The 15,576-nt window shown below is 40.2% G+C and overlaps 1 protein-coding gene across 7 annotated transcripts in view; it reads left to right on the forward strand.

Moving 5' to 3' along the window:
• COL6A3 (collagen type VI alpha 3 chain) overlaps positions 1–15,576 on the forward strand; it is a 1,265,605-nt gene that overhangs the window by 910,338 nt on the left and 339,691 nt on the right. For all 7 annotated transcript variants that reach the window (XM_033946673.1, XM_033946674.1, XM_033946675.1 and 4 more), the window contains one exon: positions 2,809–3,507. In XM_033946673.1, coding sequence (XP_033802564.1) covers positions 2,809–3,507 — 699 coding nt within the window. The remainder of the gene's footprint in view (positions 1–2,808; positions 3,508–15,576) is intronic.

The raw sequence follows: 15,576 nt of genomic DNA on the forward strand, positions 1-15,576 counted from the left end.
GCGTGCCAGCTGCAAGGCCTTCGCGTGCCACAGTTGGCACGCGTGCCATAGGTTCGCCATCGCTGGTATAGATCCTTGCGAGACCAGAAGGCTTTGAGCATGCGCAAATGCTCAACGCCAGTCCAGCCCAGCCCAGACCAGATGAAGGAGGATCTCCGATGCACCGCCCAGCCCAGGCCGCGCCAGAAGAGGGAGGTTCTTCGGGCACCGGCACTGGTGCCAAGTCGGGTAAAGGAAGTGTCATTGACTGCTCGGGGGGGGGGGGAAAGTAGGATCACGGTAGAGGGGGGGCAACGCGAGCAGGGGGGATGCCGGATCGCTTGGGGGGATGCCGGATCGCGGGGGTGGGGGGCGCTCGTACAGCGAGGCAAGCTCGGTTTACGAGGCACCAAGTTTGCAAATGTTTTGCTCATCTTGCAAAACACTCGCAAACTGGTGCACTCGTAAACCGAGGTACCACTGTATGAGTTTCCTGTAAAAAGACAATAGAAGGCTTGAGCTTTGTAAGATCAGTGATGATTTTTTTTTCCTCTGTACTGGATGTCTCAGGCCATTGACATTCCAAGAGATAAAGGAAAGATTAGAAAATACTTTATTCTCAGCCATAACAAAATAAGATATTGTTTGTATGTACAGAGCACTGCAGTTCAAGAAATAGTGAAAAAGAGAGAGGGACCTCTGAGGAGAAAAGAGTATGAAAGGCATATAGAGCTAAAATAGAATCCATGGAAAATATGAATAGAGTGAGAAATCTCCGCTTGGTCAATTTCCCTGTAACTCAAGTTTTTGTTTTTTTTCAAGTTTTTATTAGGATTTTACATACCGCCTATCAAGGTTATCTAAGCGGTTTTTACAATCAGGTACTCAAGTATTTTCCCTCTCTGTACCTGGGGCTATGGAGGATTAAGTGACTTGCCCAGGGTCACAAGGAGCAGCGCGGGGTTTGAACCCACAACCCCAGGGTGCTGAGGCTGTAGATCCAACCACTGCGCCACACACTTCTCTGTCATTCTGTCTCACACACTCATTTATTATCACCCAAAATATTGTTAAAAAAATATTTTAAAGAAATACTGGGATTGCCCAATGCGGAGAATTTTCCAATAAATTATTATTATTATGTACCTAAAAAAAAAAAAGAATCCACCCAAGAGGTGGACCATCTGGTCACAACAGAAATTAATTTAACAGAATTTTTGGAAGACACTCAAGATATGATTCAGAGTCGGTCTACCTTGGTGATAACATGCATGAGTGAGATAGATAAAATGTTAATCATGAAACTTTACTTTAAAAATAGGTTAACTAAATTTTGCAGTGACTTAGTTAGGATTTTTCCTGATGTCTCTAGAGCTATGCAATGTAGAAGGAAAGAGTTTTTGAGGTTAAAACTTAGAGTTTTGGCTCTAGAGGCATCTTTTTATTTAAAAGTTCCCTGTAAATGTTTAGTTAAGTTACATGATGTTGAATATGTCTTTTGGAATCCCATTCAATTACAACAATTTTTAGTTGCTCGTGAGCAGAAATTAGTATTTTTTTTCTTGTATGTTTCATTGCTAAGATATTGAGGAGGAATGTATCCCTAAAATAGTAAGGAATGATACAAGGTTCACGTCGGTGAACTGAGAATTATTTCCTTTATCTATTCTTTATTTTCTTTGTTGAATGTAGTATCCTGTTCCCCCTGTTTAGTGGGCTTATAAAGGATTTATGTATGATGTATTATGTATTTTTGATTGTAGATTCTCTTTTTTTCCTTATATTATTGGATAATGTATTATTCAAATTATAATAAAAATCTTATTGAACTTAAAAAAAAAAGAAGTACGGGGAAAGGGGTGTGCATGTGCGACAGAGGGGCAGAGAAGAGGGTCACGCCTGAATACCTACCGCCCTCACTACGCCACTGCTTGCATATCTAATACCTAATTTCTTAGTGCTAAAAGCAAATCATGTCAAAAGCCATTAACAAATAAAATCTATACTCACTAGAATAGAACGTCATATTAAAGAATAGGAAAGACCTAACTTTCATATCAAAGAACAATTACTAACAAATACAAAGATTTCAGTCTATTTTTACAATTATAGATTATCTCAATAGATCTTTACATTCATATCCTCATATACACTGAAGACTTAATGGAAAAAATGTTTTAAGCATAATTTTATATCATTCAAATATAATCTGCCTCAGTTGCTTCATTTTTAGGGCCTGTGATATCTAAGTACTGTATCTTCAAAGTTACCCAGAGAAATTGTTTTGAACATTGTTCCTGGTAAAAGTCAACAGCTATATTTCATTTATCAGTGGCAGTAATTTTTCAAAGCCTTTATTGTAGCTATCTAGTTTGATGTGTGAAGTTCAGATTTTTCATCATTGAGTAATAGGATGAATACCAATAAAGTGTAGGCTTTTAAAATTTTATAACTTAATGTCATCCATCCCTTTGCTATGGGGGAGAGTTAAACCTGAACTGCATTAGCCTATTACTAAATCCTAGAGTTAAACCAGTGACAAAAATAGTGAGTTGTAGTTAGTGTTATTACATAATTTGAAATTACTAAGTGAAAATGAATTTGATTAAGAAAGAGCTACATTATTATGGAAGTCACATAATTTAAGTTTATGTATTCATAATAAAATAATTATTATTGGATGTATAGAGAGAGCATTAACATACATGCTGATATGTTATATCACTGAGGGGCTTTCATAAGTTATATAGCAATGTAATAGGGTATGCTACAATATTATCCTCGGTCAATATTAAGTTTTGTTCTGACTTAATTGAATTTATTTTACAGATGTATGTGATCCAGAAGATATTTGTGGACCAGGTTTAACAAGTCCAGGATTCAGAGATAGAAGAGGGACACCTACTGAAGCAGATATTGATATAGCCTTTATTGTGGATAGTTCTTACACAACCACCAATGTCCAATTTGCTGAAATAAAAAAATACATTTCTCATGTAGTAGACCAACTAGAGATCAGCTCTGATCCAAAAACATCAGATCATCATGCAAGGGTTGCCATCCTCCAACATGCTCCAAATGAATATCATAAGAATTCCAGCATTATACCAGTGAAAGTGGACATGTCACTCACTGAATATGGATCCAAAGAAGCAATACAGAATTTCATTTTTAGCAAGATGACCCAGCTGAATGGTGTCCCAGCTATGAGACATGCAATTGCATATGCTACGGAAAATGTATTTGAAAATGTGCCAAACCCCAGAAACCTAAAGGTCATTGTTATAATGATGACTGGTGAAGTTAAAGGAATGGAATTAGAGCTTTTAAAAAAAACAGTCACTGAAGCCAAATGCAAAGGATTCTTCATTGTAATGCTAGGAATCGGCAAGAAGGTGAATTTCAAAAATGTTTATAACTTGGCCAGTGAGCCACAAGATGTATTTTTCAAAAGAATTTACAAACCCTCAGAGATGCATGAAGAACCATTATTGCGGTTTGGGCAGCAGCTTCCAGCATTCGTCAACAGTAAGTATAGGATGAATGTGTACAGGTCAAGGCAGAGTTAAAGCAAGGTTGCCCTACTGTGGTCTTGGAGGGTTACAAACCAGCCAAAGTTTTAGACCTTCCGTAATGAGAGATATTTGCAAGCACTGCCTCCATTTTGTGGAGAAAATTATGAAATTTACTCAGGGAAGGGGATGGAAATGAAGAAAGAAGTACTGCTTGGGGACTGTTGGTCAGATTGAAAATTAGAGTGCTCTGTTGGGGAGTTTGGCTAATAATTGGGGTTCAGAAGTGGGATCAGGGTTAGGGGAAAATCAAGTGTGACTTTAGAGGAAAAAACTTCCACTGGGGCTCAGGGAGAAGACTGGGGCTGCTATCAGGGTTTCATGGGCAGAAAGAAGAGTGATTGTTGCTGAAAACAGTTTAGAGATCCAAGGGATCATCATGGGATGATCATGAGGTACTAGTGATATTTTATGTTTGAGCCAAATAAGTACTGAATACATTTATACCACCTTGAAATATGTCATATATGTATGTTGAGTATATTACATGCAGTGACGTAGCGAGAGAGGTTGGTACCCGGCATTGCCACACCGCATGCCCCCTACACTTCCCCACTGTGCCATGCGTTCCCCATCCCCCTGTGTACCACTTTAAATATTCACCGGCATGAACAGCAACTTCCACCCTTCTGATGTCATATCCTGGTCCCACAACCAGGAAGTAATATCACAAAGGAGCCAAGGACATCACGGGCAGCAGATGGAAGATGCTGCTCGCACCAGTGAACATTTAAAGAGGTATGCAGGGGACAGAGAGAAGGAGAGGTGCTGGTGCCCCCACAAAGATGGCGTCCAGGGTGATCTTCCCCCCTTACTATGTATGATAACATGAATGATTTTTCAAAATCAAATTTATGTAATTTTCCCACCTAACTAACCCCCTCCTTTACAAAGCTGCGCTAGCGATTTTAGTTCAGCCGCCGCAGGAACAGCTTAGACACTCATAGGAATTATAAGAGCATTGGAGCTGTTACCACGGCGGCTGGTGCTAAAAATGTTAGCGCGGCTTTATAAAGGAGGGGGTAAATTATGCTTTGGAAATGCATACATTTTCAGCAGTTAAATATACACTGAAATATTACTCTGCTTCAGGGGTGCTCAAATGGTCGATCACGTTCGACTAGTAGATCGCAAAGGCAATGCGAGTCGATCGCATTGCTTTTACAATCTTTTTCTTCCTGCCTCCCCAAGCCAGGCCAGGCGCGTATAAGTGCCAGACCCACAAGACTTCAGCTCCGACGTCAATTCTGACGTTGGAGAGGAAGTTCTGGGTCAGCCAATCGCTGCCTGGCTGGCTTGGAAATTCCTCTCCAATGTTAGAATTGACATCGGAGGTGAAGGCTTGTGGGTCCGGTTCTTGTACACGACAGGCCTGGCTCAGGGAAGCAGGGAGATATCGGTGTGGTAGCATGGGGGGGGTAGGAAAAGAATTGGGGAAGTGGAGAAATCGACAAAACTCTGCAGGAGGCACTGCCCGAGACTCTGCACAGGAAGAGGCGATGCTGCTGGTCAAGAGCACCTTGAGAGATACTGGTGGAGAAAGAAAGACAGGCAGGCAGGGGGAGAGAGAAAGAAAGAAAGACAGAAAGAAAAGGGGAGGGGCAGAAAGAAAGAAATATTGGATTAAAGAAGAAGGAATTGCAACCAAAGACTCATGAAATCACCAGACAAAAAGGTAGGAAAAATGATTTTATTTTCAATTTAGTGATCAAAATGTGTCCGTTTTGAGAATTTATATCTGCTGTCTATATTTTGCACTATGGCCCCTTTTTACTAAAATGCGATAGTGGTTTTTAGCGCAGGGAGCCTATGAGCATCAGGAGCTGTGAGGGACATTCAGTGCAGCTCCCTGCCCTAAAAACTGCTATTGTCTGTTTTTATATAGTTGTTACTGAGGTGACATTGCATATTTTAAAGTCATCTGCCTTGACCTCTGGGAAAAAAAACCTGAATACAAATGATAATTAACATTTTCTCTGTGTACAGTGTGCTTTGTGGGTTTTTTTTTAATTTTATTGTTGGTAGATCATTTTGACTTGGTCATTTTAAAAGTAGCTCGCAAGCCAAAAAAGTGTGGGCACCCCTGCTCTACTTGCTAGAACATTTCAAGAAACATAAGCCACACATGAGGGGCAATTTTACATTACATTACATAGGTTCTTATATACCGCAACGACCTCATGGTTCTGTGTGGTTTACAGGTCAAGAGTTACTAACAATGTAGTAGATCACAATTGATCATAAAGTTTAACAGAAAATATATTTCCCAACAATTTTCTAAAGCTGAAATGTAATAAATCACAGAAAATTAGTCATGATGTTTACCAAAGAGATATGTTTTCAACATTTTTCTAAAGGCTGAGTTAAGATGTAAGAAATGATATATGAATACCAATTTCTTTCTCCCATAAAGCTGTCTGAAATGCCAACATTTTACCAAGGAAACATTTATAGACACATCCCTTTACTGATAGAAAATCAAAGAGACGTACTATACGTAAATGTTTCCTATCAACAAATTCTATAACTGGATACCTGCATTTCTTTGAATGGGTGAATGAACATGTAGATAAAGGTGAGCCAGTTGAGATCATGTATTTGGATTTTCAAAAGGTATTTGACAAAGTAACTCATGAAAGACTTCTGAGAAAATTAGAGAATCATATGATAGGAGGTAATGTCCTATTATGGATTAAGAACTGGTTGAAAGACAAAAAACAGTAGGTTTAAATTGTCAGTATTCAATGAAGAAGGGTAAATAGTGGGTTCCCCAGGGGTCTGTGCTGGGACCACTGCTTTTTAACATACTGTATTTTTCAATAATCTATAGATGGGAATAACTAGTGAGATAATTAAATTAGCTGATGATATAGAGTTGTTAAATCACAAGAGGACCTTGTGAGACTGGGAGACCGGGCATCAAAATGGAAGATGACGTTTAATGTGAGCAAATGCAAAGTGATGCATGTGAGAAAGAGGAACCCGAACTATAACTAAGTGATGCAGGGTTCCATGTTTGGAGTCACTGCCTAGGAAAAGAATCAGGAAAAGGTGTTATCACTGAGGATACGTTGAAACTCTCAGCTCAATGTGCGGCGGTAGCTAAGAAAGCAAATATAATGTTAGAAATTATCAGGAAAAAAATGGAAAACAAAGATAAACATGTTATAATGCCCTTGTATTGATCTATGGTATGGCCATATCTTGAATACCGTGTGCAATTCTGGTCACCTTATCTCAAAAAAAATGTAGCAGAATTAGGAAAGGAACAGAGAATGGTGACAAAAATTATAAAAGGGATGAGATGACTTCCCTATGAGGAAAGGCTAAAACAGCTAGGTCTCTTCAGCTTGGAGAAGAGACAGTTCGGGGGTGATATGAAAGAGGTCTATAAAATACTAAGTGGAGTGGAAAGAGAGATGTGAATCGTTTATTTATTCTTTCCAAAAATACTATGACTAGAGGACATGCGATGAAGCTATTAAGTAGTAGATCTAAAACAAACACACAACGTGCAATTAAACTCTGGAATTCGTTTCCGGACAATGTGGTGAAATCAGTTAGCTTAGTGGGGTTTAAAAAAGGTTTGGATCATTTACTAAAAGAGAAGTCCATAGGCATTATTGAGTTGGCTTGGGGAATAAAATCTGATTTACTACTTGGGATCTATCTAGGAACCTGGGACCAGGTTTGGCCATTGTTGGCAATTCCTATGTTCTTATGTTCCCCCATGTCTGTCTTGATAACAGACTATGGACTTTTCCTCCAGGAAATTGTCCACACATTTCTTAAACCAGCTATGTTAACTGCTCTTACCACAACCTCTGGCAAAACGTTACAGAGCTTATTCTCTGAGTAAAAAAAATATTTCTTCCTGTTGGTTTTAAAAGTATTTCCATGTAACTTCAGGGAGTGTCCCCTAGTCTTTGTAGTTTTTGATGGAGTAAAAAATTGATCCAATTGTACCCATTCTACACCACTCAGGATTTTGTAGACTTCAATCATATTTTCCCTCAGCCATCTCTTTTCTAAGCTGAAGAGCGCTAACCTTTTTAGTCTTTACTCATACAAGAGGAGTTCCATCCTCTTTATCATCTTGGTCACTATTCTTTAAACCTTTTCTAGTATCGCTATAGCTTTCTTGAGATGAGATTAGAATTGAATGCAATACTCAAGATGAGGTCACACCATGGAGCAATATAGGGGTATTATAACATTCTTAGTCTTGTTAACCATTCCTTTTTTAATAATTCCTTTGCTTTTTTGGCCACTACCGCACATTGGGCAGAAATTTTCATCATATTGACACCCATATTTTTTTCTTGGGTACTAACCCCCAAGGTGGACCCTAGCATCTGGTAACTATTATTTGCATCACTTTGCATTTATCCACATTATATTTCAGCTGCCATTTGGACACCCAGTCTCCCAATTTCCTAAGATCTGCCTACAATTTTTCACAATCTGCATGAGTTTTAACAACTTTGAACAGTTTAGTATCATCTACAAATTTAATCACCTCACTCATCATTCCAATTTCCAGATCATTTATAAATAAGTTAAATAGCATTGTTCCCAGTATATATCCCTGCAGCACTCCACTATTTACCCTCCTCCATTGAGAAAAATGGCCATTTAACCCTACCCTGTGTTCTCTATCCAATAACTGAACATTACCTCCTATCCCATGACTCTTTAATTTTCTCAGTTGCATCTCATGAGGAACTTTGTCAAATGCTTTCTGAAAATCTAGATACACTATATCAACCAGTTTACCTTTACCCACATATTTATTCGTGCCTTCAAAGATTTCAAGCAAATTGATGAGGCAAGATCTCCCTTGGCTAAATCCATGCTGACTCTGTTCTACAATTTTATTTTTTATAATTTTTTCCACTATTTTACCCGGCACTGAAGTCAGGCTTACTGGTCTGTAATTTCCAAGTTCTTCCTAGAGCCCTTTTTGAAAATCGGCGTAACATTAGCCACCTTCCAATCTTCAGGTCCAACAGACGATTTTAGCGACAGGTTACAGATCACTAACAGCAGGTCATCAATTTCATGTTTGAGTTCTTTAGTGTCTTCAAATGTATATCATCCGGTCCAGATGATGTATCACTTTTTAACTTGTCGATTTGGCTTAGTACATTTTCTAGATTCACCAAGATTTCTTTCAGTTCCTCCGCATCAACACCCATGAAAATCATTAACGGTTCAGGTAGATCTTTTACATCTTCTTCCGTAATGACCAAAGCAAAGAATTCATTCAGTCTCTCTGCTATGGCCTTATCCTTTCTGAACACCACTTTTGCTCCTTGATCATCCAACAGTCCCACAGATTTCCGATGTACCTAAAAAAAATTGTTATGAGTTTATGGCAAGTTTTTCTTCATATTCTTTCTTAGCTTTCTTTATCAATGTTTTGCATCTGACTTGCCAGTACTTATAGGGCTCATAATCGAAACAGAAATACATCTAAAATCCTGCCCAAGTCAGCACTTGGACGACCTTAAAGACAGGTCATCCAAGTGGCTATAATCGAAACAGGTTTTAGACGTATCTAAAAACAGCTTAGGCCTTTTCAGTGCCACTGTATGCCCAGAGCTGAAAGGGGAATTATTGGAGGAGTGGTGAGGACGGGATTTGGGTGGGACGTGAGCTAACCTAGACTTAGTCATACTGCAAGTATAACCAAAAGTTTAATGAGACTGCCTAGACGGAACTTATACATAGTGACTTAGGCGATCTAAAAAAAGGTCTAAGGGCCCAGAAGGTATGCAAAGTGACCAGATAACCACTGCAGATACAAAGGACAGACCCACACACATTCCCCCAGTGATCACTGCCTCCCACACACACACATTGCCAACTGGAAAAAATAAGCCTTTAATTGTCTTTTAAAATTTTGAAATGATTCTTCCTTCCTCAATTCCACAGATAAACTATTCCACAGTATTGGGATTAAATTTAAAAAATGCACAATTTCTAGTTGAGGCAAGATGAGCCTTTGAAATATGAGGCACAGCTACTCTATTATCATTCAAAGATCTTAATAAACGCCTGGGCGCATAAAACCACAAAGACATCCAAAATATAAATGAAAAACTTGAAAACTTCAGCCAATGGCTATCCAATAATATGCTATTTTTAAATCCATCAAAATAAACTAGGAAGATCTTTTCTTGGAATAGCAAAGAACAATTAGCCCTTCCAATCTCAAAAACATGCCCATCCAATTCTCCAACACAGTCAAAATCCTCGGCATTATTATAGATAACAAATTGTGCTTTCACCAACAAATTAGCTCAGTAGTTAAGAAAAGCTTCTTTAAGCTTAAAATGAGATCTCAATCTCAAGTTTATGAAAGCCATCATCTCCTAACATCTTACTACACTCGTAATCTCACAGCTCGATTACTCTAATTCCCTGTATCAAGGCATTACTGAAAAAGAACAAAGAAGATTACCAATCATTCAAAATACTGCAGTAAAACTAATATACAAAGCTAAAAAATTTGACCACGTTATGCCCTTATTGATACATAGTAACATAGTAGATGACGGCAGATAACGACCCAAATGGTCCATCCAGTCAGCCCAACCTGATTCAATTTTAATTTTTTCTTTTTAGCTATTTCTGGGCAAGAATCCAAAGCTCTACCCGGTACTGTGCCGAAATCTCTGTCAAAACCTACACCAGCCCATCTACACCCTCCCAGCCATTGAGGCCTCTCCAAACCATCCTCCCCCTAACAGCCATATACAGACACAGATTGTGCAAGTCTGCCCAGTACTGGCCTTAGTTCAATATTTATTATTATTTTCTGATTCTAAATCTTCTGTGTTCATCCCACACTTCTTTGAACTTAGTCACCGTTTTCCTCTCCACCACCTCTCTTGGGAGCGCATTCCAGGCATCCACCACCCTCTCTGTAAAGTAGAATTTCCTAATATTGCTCTTGAATCTACCACCCCTCAACCTCAAATTATGTCCTCTGGTTTTACCATTTTTCTTTCTCAGGAAAAGATTTTGTTCTACGTATTCAAGTATTTGAACGCCTAAATCATATCTCCCCTGTCTCTCCTTTGCTCTAGGGTATACATATTGAGGGCTTCCAGTCTCTCCTCATACGTCTTCTGGCGCAAGCCTCCTATCATTTTCGTGGCCCTCCTCTGGACCGCTTCAAGTCTTCTTACGTCCTTCGCCAGATTAAATCTCATTGGTTACCAATCACACATAGAATCACCAATAAAATTTTACTACTTATATTTAAGACTAAAACCACATATACTCCATCTTTCATTGACAGATACCTATCCCTTATTGCCCTTCAAGAATTATTTGATTATGTAATCAGCATCTCTTAAACATTCCCTCACCACAACATACCTTTTATGATTCCATCAGAAAAAAATATTTTCTGTCACAGCTCCAACTCTCTGAAATTCATTACCGCAGCATTTACGCAGAGAGACCCATATTGACCAATTTAAAATAAACCTAAAAACTTTTCTATTTACAGATGCTAATAATATATAACGTGCACCATGCGACAAAACTGTTCAAAGAAAGAACATACTCACCCCTCCTCATGTATTAACCTTTATTTATTCTTTCCTATAATATATTATATTTCTCCCTTCTTCTGGATGTTTCTATAAGTCCTGTTAGTATCTAGTCTTAAATATGTTCCCCTAAATTTTAACAATTTGTAAATATGATTGATGTTAACCGCTTTGACAATTTTTAGGCAGTATATCATATTTTAATAAAACTTGGAAACTTGGATCAACTTGCGTTCTACTGCATAATCAAGCATGACAGTATCAGTTTTTCTATTTTTCTGTCAGAAAGCCAAGAGGATTTGGAACCACTCAAGTGCTTGAAACATATTTCTAAACCTATGTTCAACAAGCAACAAATACTCTTGTCGACAGCCTTAGCTGATTTCTTCGGCAACACAAGTGGATGCTCACCTCCTTGGTTTTGCATCACATTTTCTCTCTGAGACTCCTATTTCAGACACTATGCTCAGAATCCAATATCCTTCTAGATCTTACCCTCTCTTCTCATGCAGAGTTGAAGTCTCTTTTACATCCCATTCTATAGTTGTCTCATCTGACACTTCTATGTGGGATGACCTCATCTGATGCTGATCTGCTCTTTTCACAATCTTTTGGGATATCTCCAGGAATCCCTTCTTCATGGCAGTATTTCAACAAAATATAGTTTTCAACGTAGTATGGTATTCATCATCAAGAAGCTTTATCATCCACCATATCTTCAGTGTTGGAATATTTTCTCAGCTTATCCAACTCATGGTTTAAAATCATTTTAGTCAAACTTCAACTCACATTTTTCAATGTTTTCTATGTTTATTTTACTGTTCAAGTTCTGACTATTCATCTTTTAGTTGACAGTTTATGAAAGCACTTGTCAACATCAGACCATTTCTCAAACTTCCTCCACTGGTTTGGAATCTTGCTAAGGTTCTCTCCAGTCTATTACATCTTTCATTTTAACCAATGGCCTATTCTCTTCTTAACTTCCTCTCTTAGGAAGTGGAATTTTCTTTTTATCTCCACCACTTCTGACTTACTTCTGTGACAGTTCACTCCTTAGTGTCAGACACACCTTTTTCATTTATTTACCTTGATAAGGTGTTTCTCCACATTTTTACAGAGGTAGTCTCGGATTTTCCTTTCAATCATTTCATTGTGTCACCAGTTTTTCTTTCTGACATTTATTTCTCATTCTGCCGGTCATTTCTTCATTACTTCTATTATAAATGGGCCTTAGCTTATTACTTACAAAGATCTCAGGCCAGGATTCTCAAAAACCCACATTAAAAAATGACGGTTTGCTAACACAGCCATTTTGAAACCGGATTTAAAAACCTGAGATATTCTTTAACAATCGTGTTTGCAAATGAGGTCAGTGGACAGCAGTGAAAATTTGCTAAATTTGCATGTTATAGCATGTCAAAGCTGTTAAAAAACACTGCTGCACTAAAATCCCTGACGTGACCACCATGACCTGACCGCCCCCGCCTCCCAGAAGCACTAAAATACCCAACGTGACCACCCCGCCACTGACCCAACCACCCCCCACAGCGGGAGAGATGCCCCTCTCCCCGCTTTCAAGTGACCCCCCTCCCCCATCTCTGCTGCCCCCTTCCTCCTTACCTCAACATAGATGAGCCAGAGGGATGTGGACACCTTCCTCCCAGCTGCTGCTGCATCATCTAAAATGGGAATTCCCTCCCCGGTGCATCTTGGGATGCACCAGGGAAGGGCCTGAGGCTCTGATTGGCCCAGGTTGTTTAAGACCCCTATGGGCCAATCAGAGCCTCAGGCCCCTACACAGATGCATTGGGAAGGGTACTAAGGCTCTGATTGGCCCAGACACCTAAGGGCCCTCCCCTATGGGGTGTCCAGGCCAATCAGAGCTTTAGGACCCTTCCTGATGAATCTGGGGAAGGGTCTGAGGCTCTGATTGTCCCAGGTTGTTTAAGGTCCATCCTATGAGGAGCCTCAGGCCCCTCCCCGATGCATCCCAAGATTCACCAGGGAGGGGAATTCCCATTTTAGATGATGCAACAGAAGCTGGAAGGAGGGTGTCTACCTCCCTCTGGCTCTTCTTAGTTGAGGTAGGGCTATGGTGGAGGGGGTTAATTGAAATCAGGAGAGCGTGGGCATATCTTCCATTGCGGAGGGTGGTAGAGTTAGTGGTGGGGTGATCGCATCGGGTATTTTAGTACAGCAGGAGAGAATGGGTAGCAATAGTGTTAAACTTTTGAGAATCTTGCTCTCAGTCTTTTGGAGCATCATTTCAACTGCTCACCTCTTTTCATACTAACAAGTTGAGCCAGTCCGCCACCAAAAGATCTATTATCCCAGGACAAGTAGGCAGCATATTTTCACATGTGGGTGATGTCATCCACAAAGCCCCGGTACAGACAGCTTTAAAAGTGTATCGCTACTTTGAGAACTTTAGAAAGTTTGTGACTGACCACATTGCACATGTGCGAGTGCCTTCCTGCCCAACGTAGGCACACAGCTCCTCAATTCTTAGTTTTATGCAGAGCTAAGAAGTTGTGTATTGTGAACATCATTCAAACTTTGCCTTTTTGCCTTCCCACTCTCGCATATTTTTTCTTTTTTTCCTCCTCTCCAGTTTTATTTTTTCCTTAAAAAAAAAGTAGGATTATTTATTCCCCTTATGGGCATTCGCCGGTAGGGCTTATTTTTCCATCTCAGCCATTGAGTTTAATTTGGCTGAGACAGTCTTCCCATCGATGTCCCGCCCGTTGATGGAATTTAAGAAGTGCGGTAGGTGACAACGGCCCATATCTCTCATCGACCCCCATTATTAGTGTTTGCAGTGCCTTAGCCTGGAACATTGTGTAGAGTCCTGTGCGTGGTGTTCCTCGCTTCAGAAACGTACTATCAAAAGCCACAAACTGCAGCAGGAAAAGCTATTCGGCACCAGCATGGACATTGAAAAGGCATTCCAGCCATCGACATCGAAGGTGTCAACATCAACACTGGTGTCAGAGGATATCGCTCTCTCTGGTAAGCCAGTTAAGAAGCCATCAGCTTTCCAGTTGGTGTCGCAGACCACTATGGCATTGAATCTAGTAATGTCGGCCAAGCGATGACCTCTCTTATGCCTTGTCTCTTCTCCATCAAGGGTTGCATCTTTGTCAGAGTCACCCTCTCTGAGGTGAGCCGTGGCACCTTTGGTACCAGCAGAAAAGCCGATGGTACCGGTGCTTTCTTTTCAGGAAAAGCTGGACGTACTCCGCTTAGAATTTAGTAACATGTTTCGTCTTATGACCCCGACACCAACTACTTCAGTATCGGCTTGGCCTGAGCATGATACCAGGAGGTCTTCCGGTACTGCTATTTGCTCTTTAGTACAGCATTGAAGCACTTCTCGACACCGATCATCTCAGCGATCTTGCACTGCATGTACTCATCATTCAAGTTCATCGAGACATCGTCAATCATCTCCTTCTCCTTGCCATTCTCATTCTAGCAAATGCTGTTCCACAGGTCTCCGATACCGACTCCATCTAAGAAACATCGTTCTTCTGCACATGCTTCTAAGCACACCAGATCTTTGACACTGACTTCAAGAAGAAATGTCTTCCTGAACGTGCTTCTAAGCTTCCATGGTCTCCGACTCCAACTTCATCATCGACGCAGATCATCCTCCAAAAGAGCCAGTTTAAACCCTCACTAGACATCTCTTCTTCTTCAGGAAATCGATTCTCTTCTCCTTCTCAATGCCATCGAGAATTTTCCCTCAGCACAGAAGAATCAGGGGTTTTACTCCCCCTACTTTCTTGTACCGAAGAAGACGGGAGGTCTTTGGCTGATTTTGGAACTCAAGGGCCTCAACAAACTTCTAGTCAAAGAAAAATTTCGGATGATGTCCCTAGCGACTTTGGATCGCAACAATTAGCTATGCTTTCTGGACCTACACACACATTCCTATTCATCCAGCTTATAGGAAGTTTCTCAGGTTTCAGGTGGTGCACCACCATTATCAATACAAAGTTCTACCTTTTGGCCTAGCATCCTCTTCCAGAGTGTTTACGAAGTTCCTGGTGGTGGTTGCAGCAGCCTTGCACACTCAGGGTCTTCAAGTTTTTCCCTACTTGGACGATCAGCTCATCAAGGATCCTTCTTGTCAGGGTGTCCTTTCAGCGACCCATCAGACAATACTCTTCCTTCAACACTTGAGGTTTGAGATCAACTTTCCCAAGTCACAACTTCAACCCTCTCAAATGCTCCAGTTCATAGGGGCTCAATTGGACACTCGCGTATGTCCAGTGTGGTCAGTCATGAACCTTCTAAAGTTCTCAAAGTGGCAATGCATTTTTAAAGCTGTCCGTACCAGGGCTCCATGGATGACATCACCCACATGTGAGAATATCTGTCTGCTGTCCCTTGATAACACTTGTTATGGTAAGTAACTGTGTTTTTCCACATAGTACAAAAAGATAACCTTGACATCA

The sequence above is a fragment of the Geotrypetes seraphini genome, chromosome 5 (genome assembly GCF_902459505.1).
Source record: "Geotrypetes seraphini chromosome 5, aGeoSer1.1, whole genome shotgun sequence".
NCBI lineage: Eukaryota > Metazoa > Chordata > Amphibia > Gymnophiona > Dermophiidae > Geotrypetes > Geotrypetes seraphini.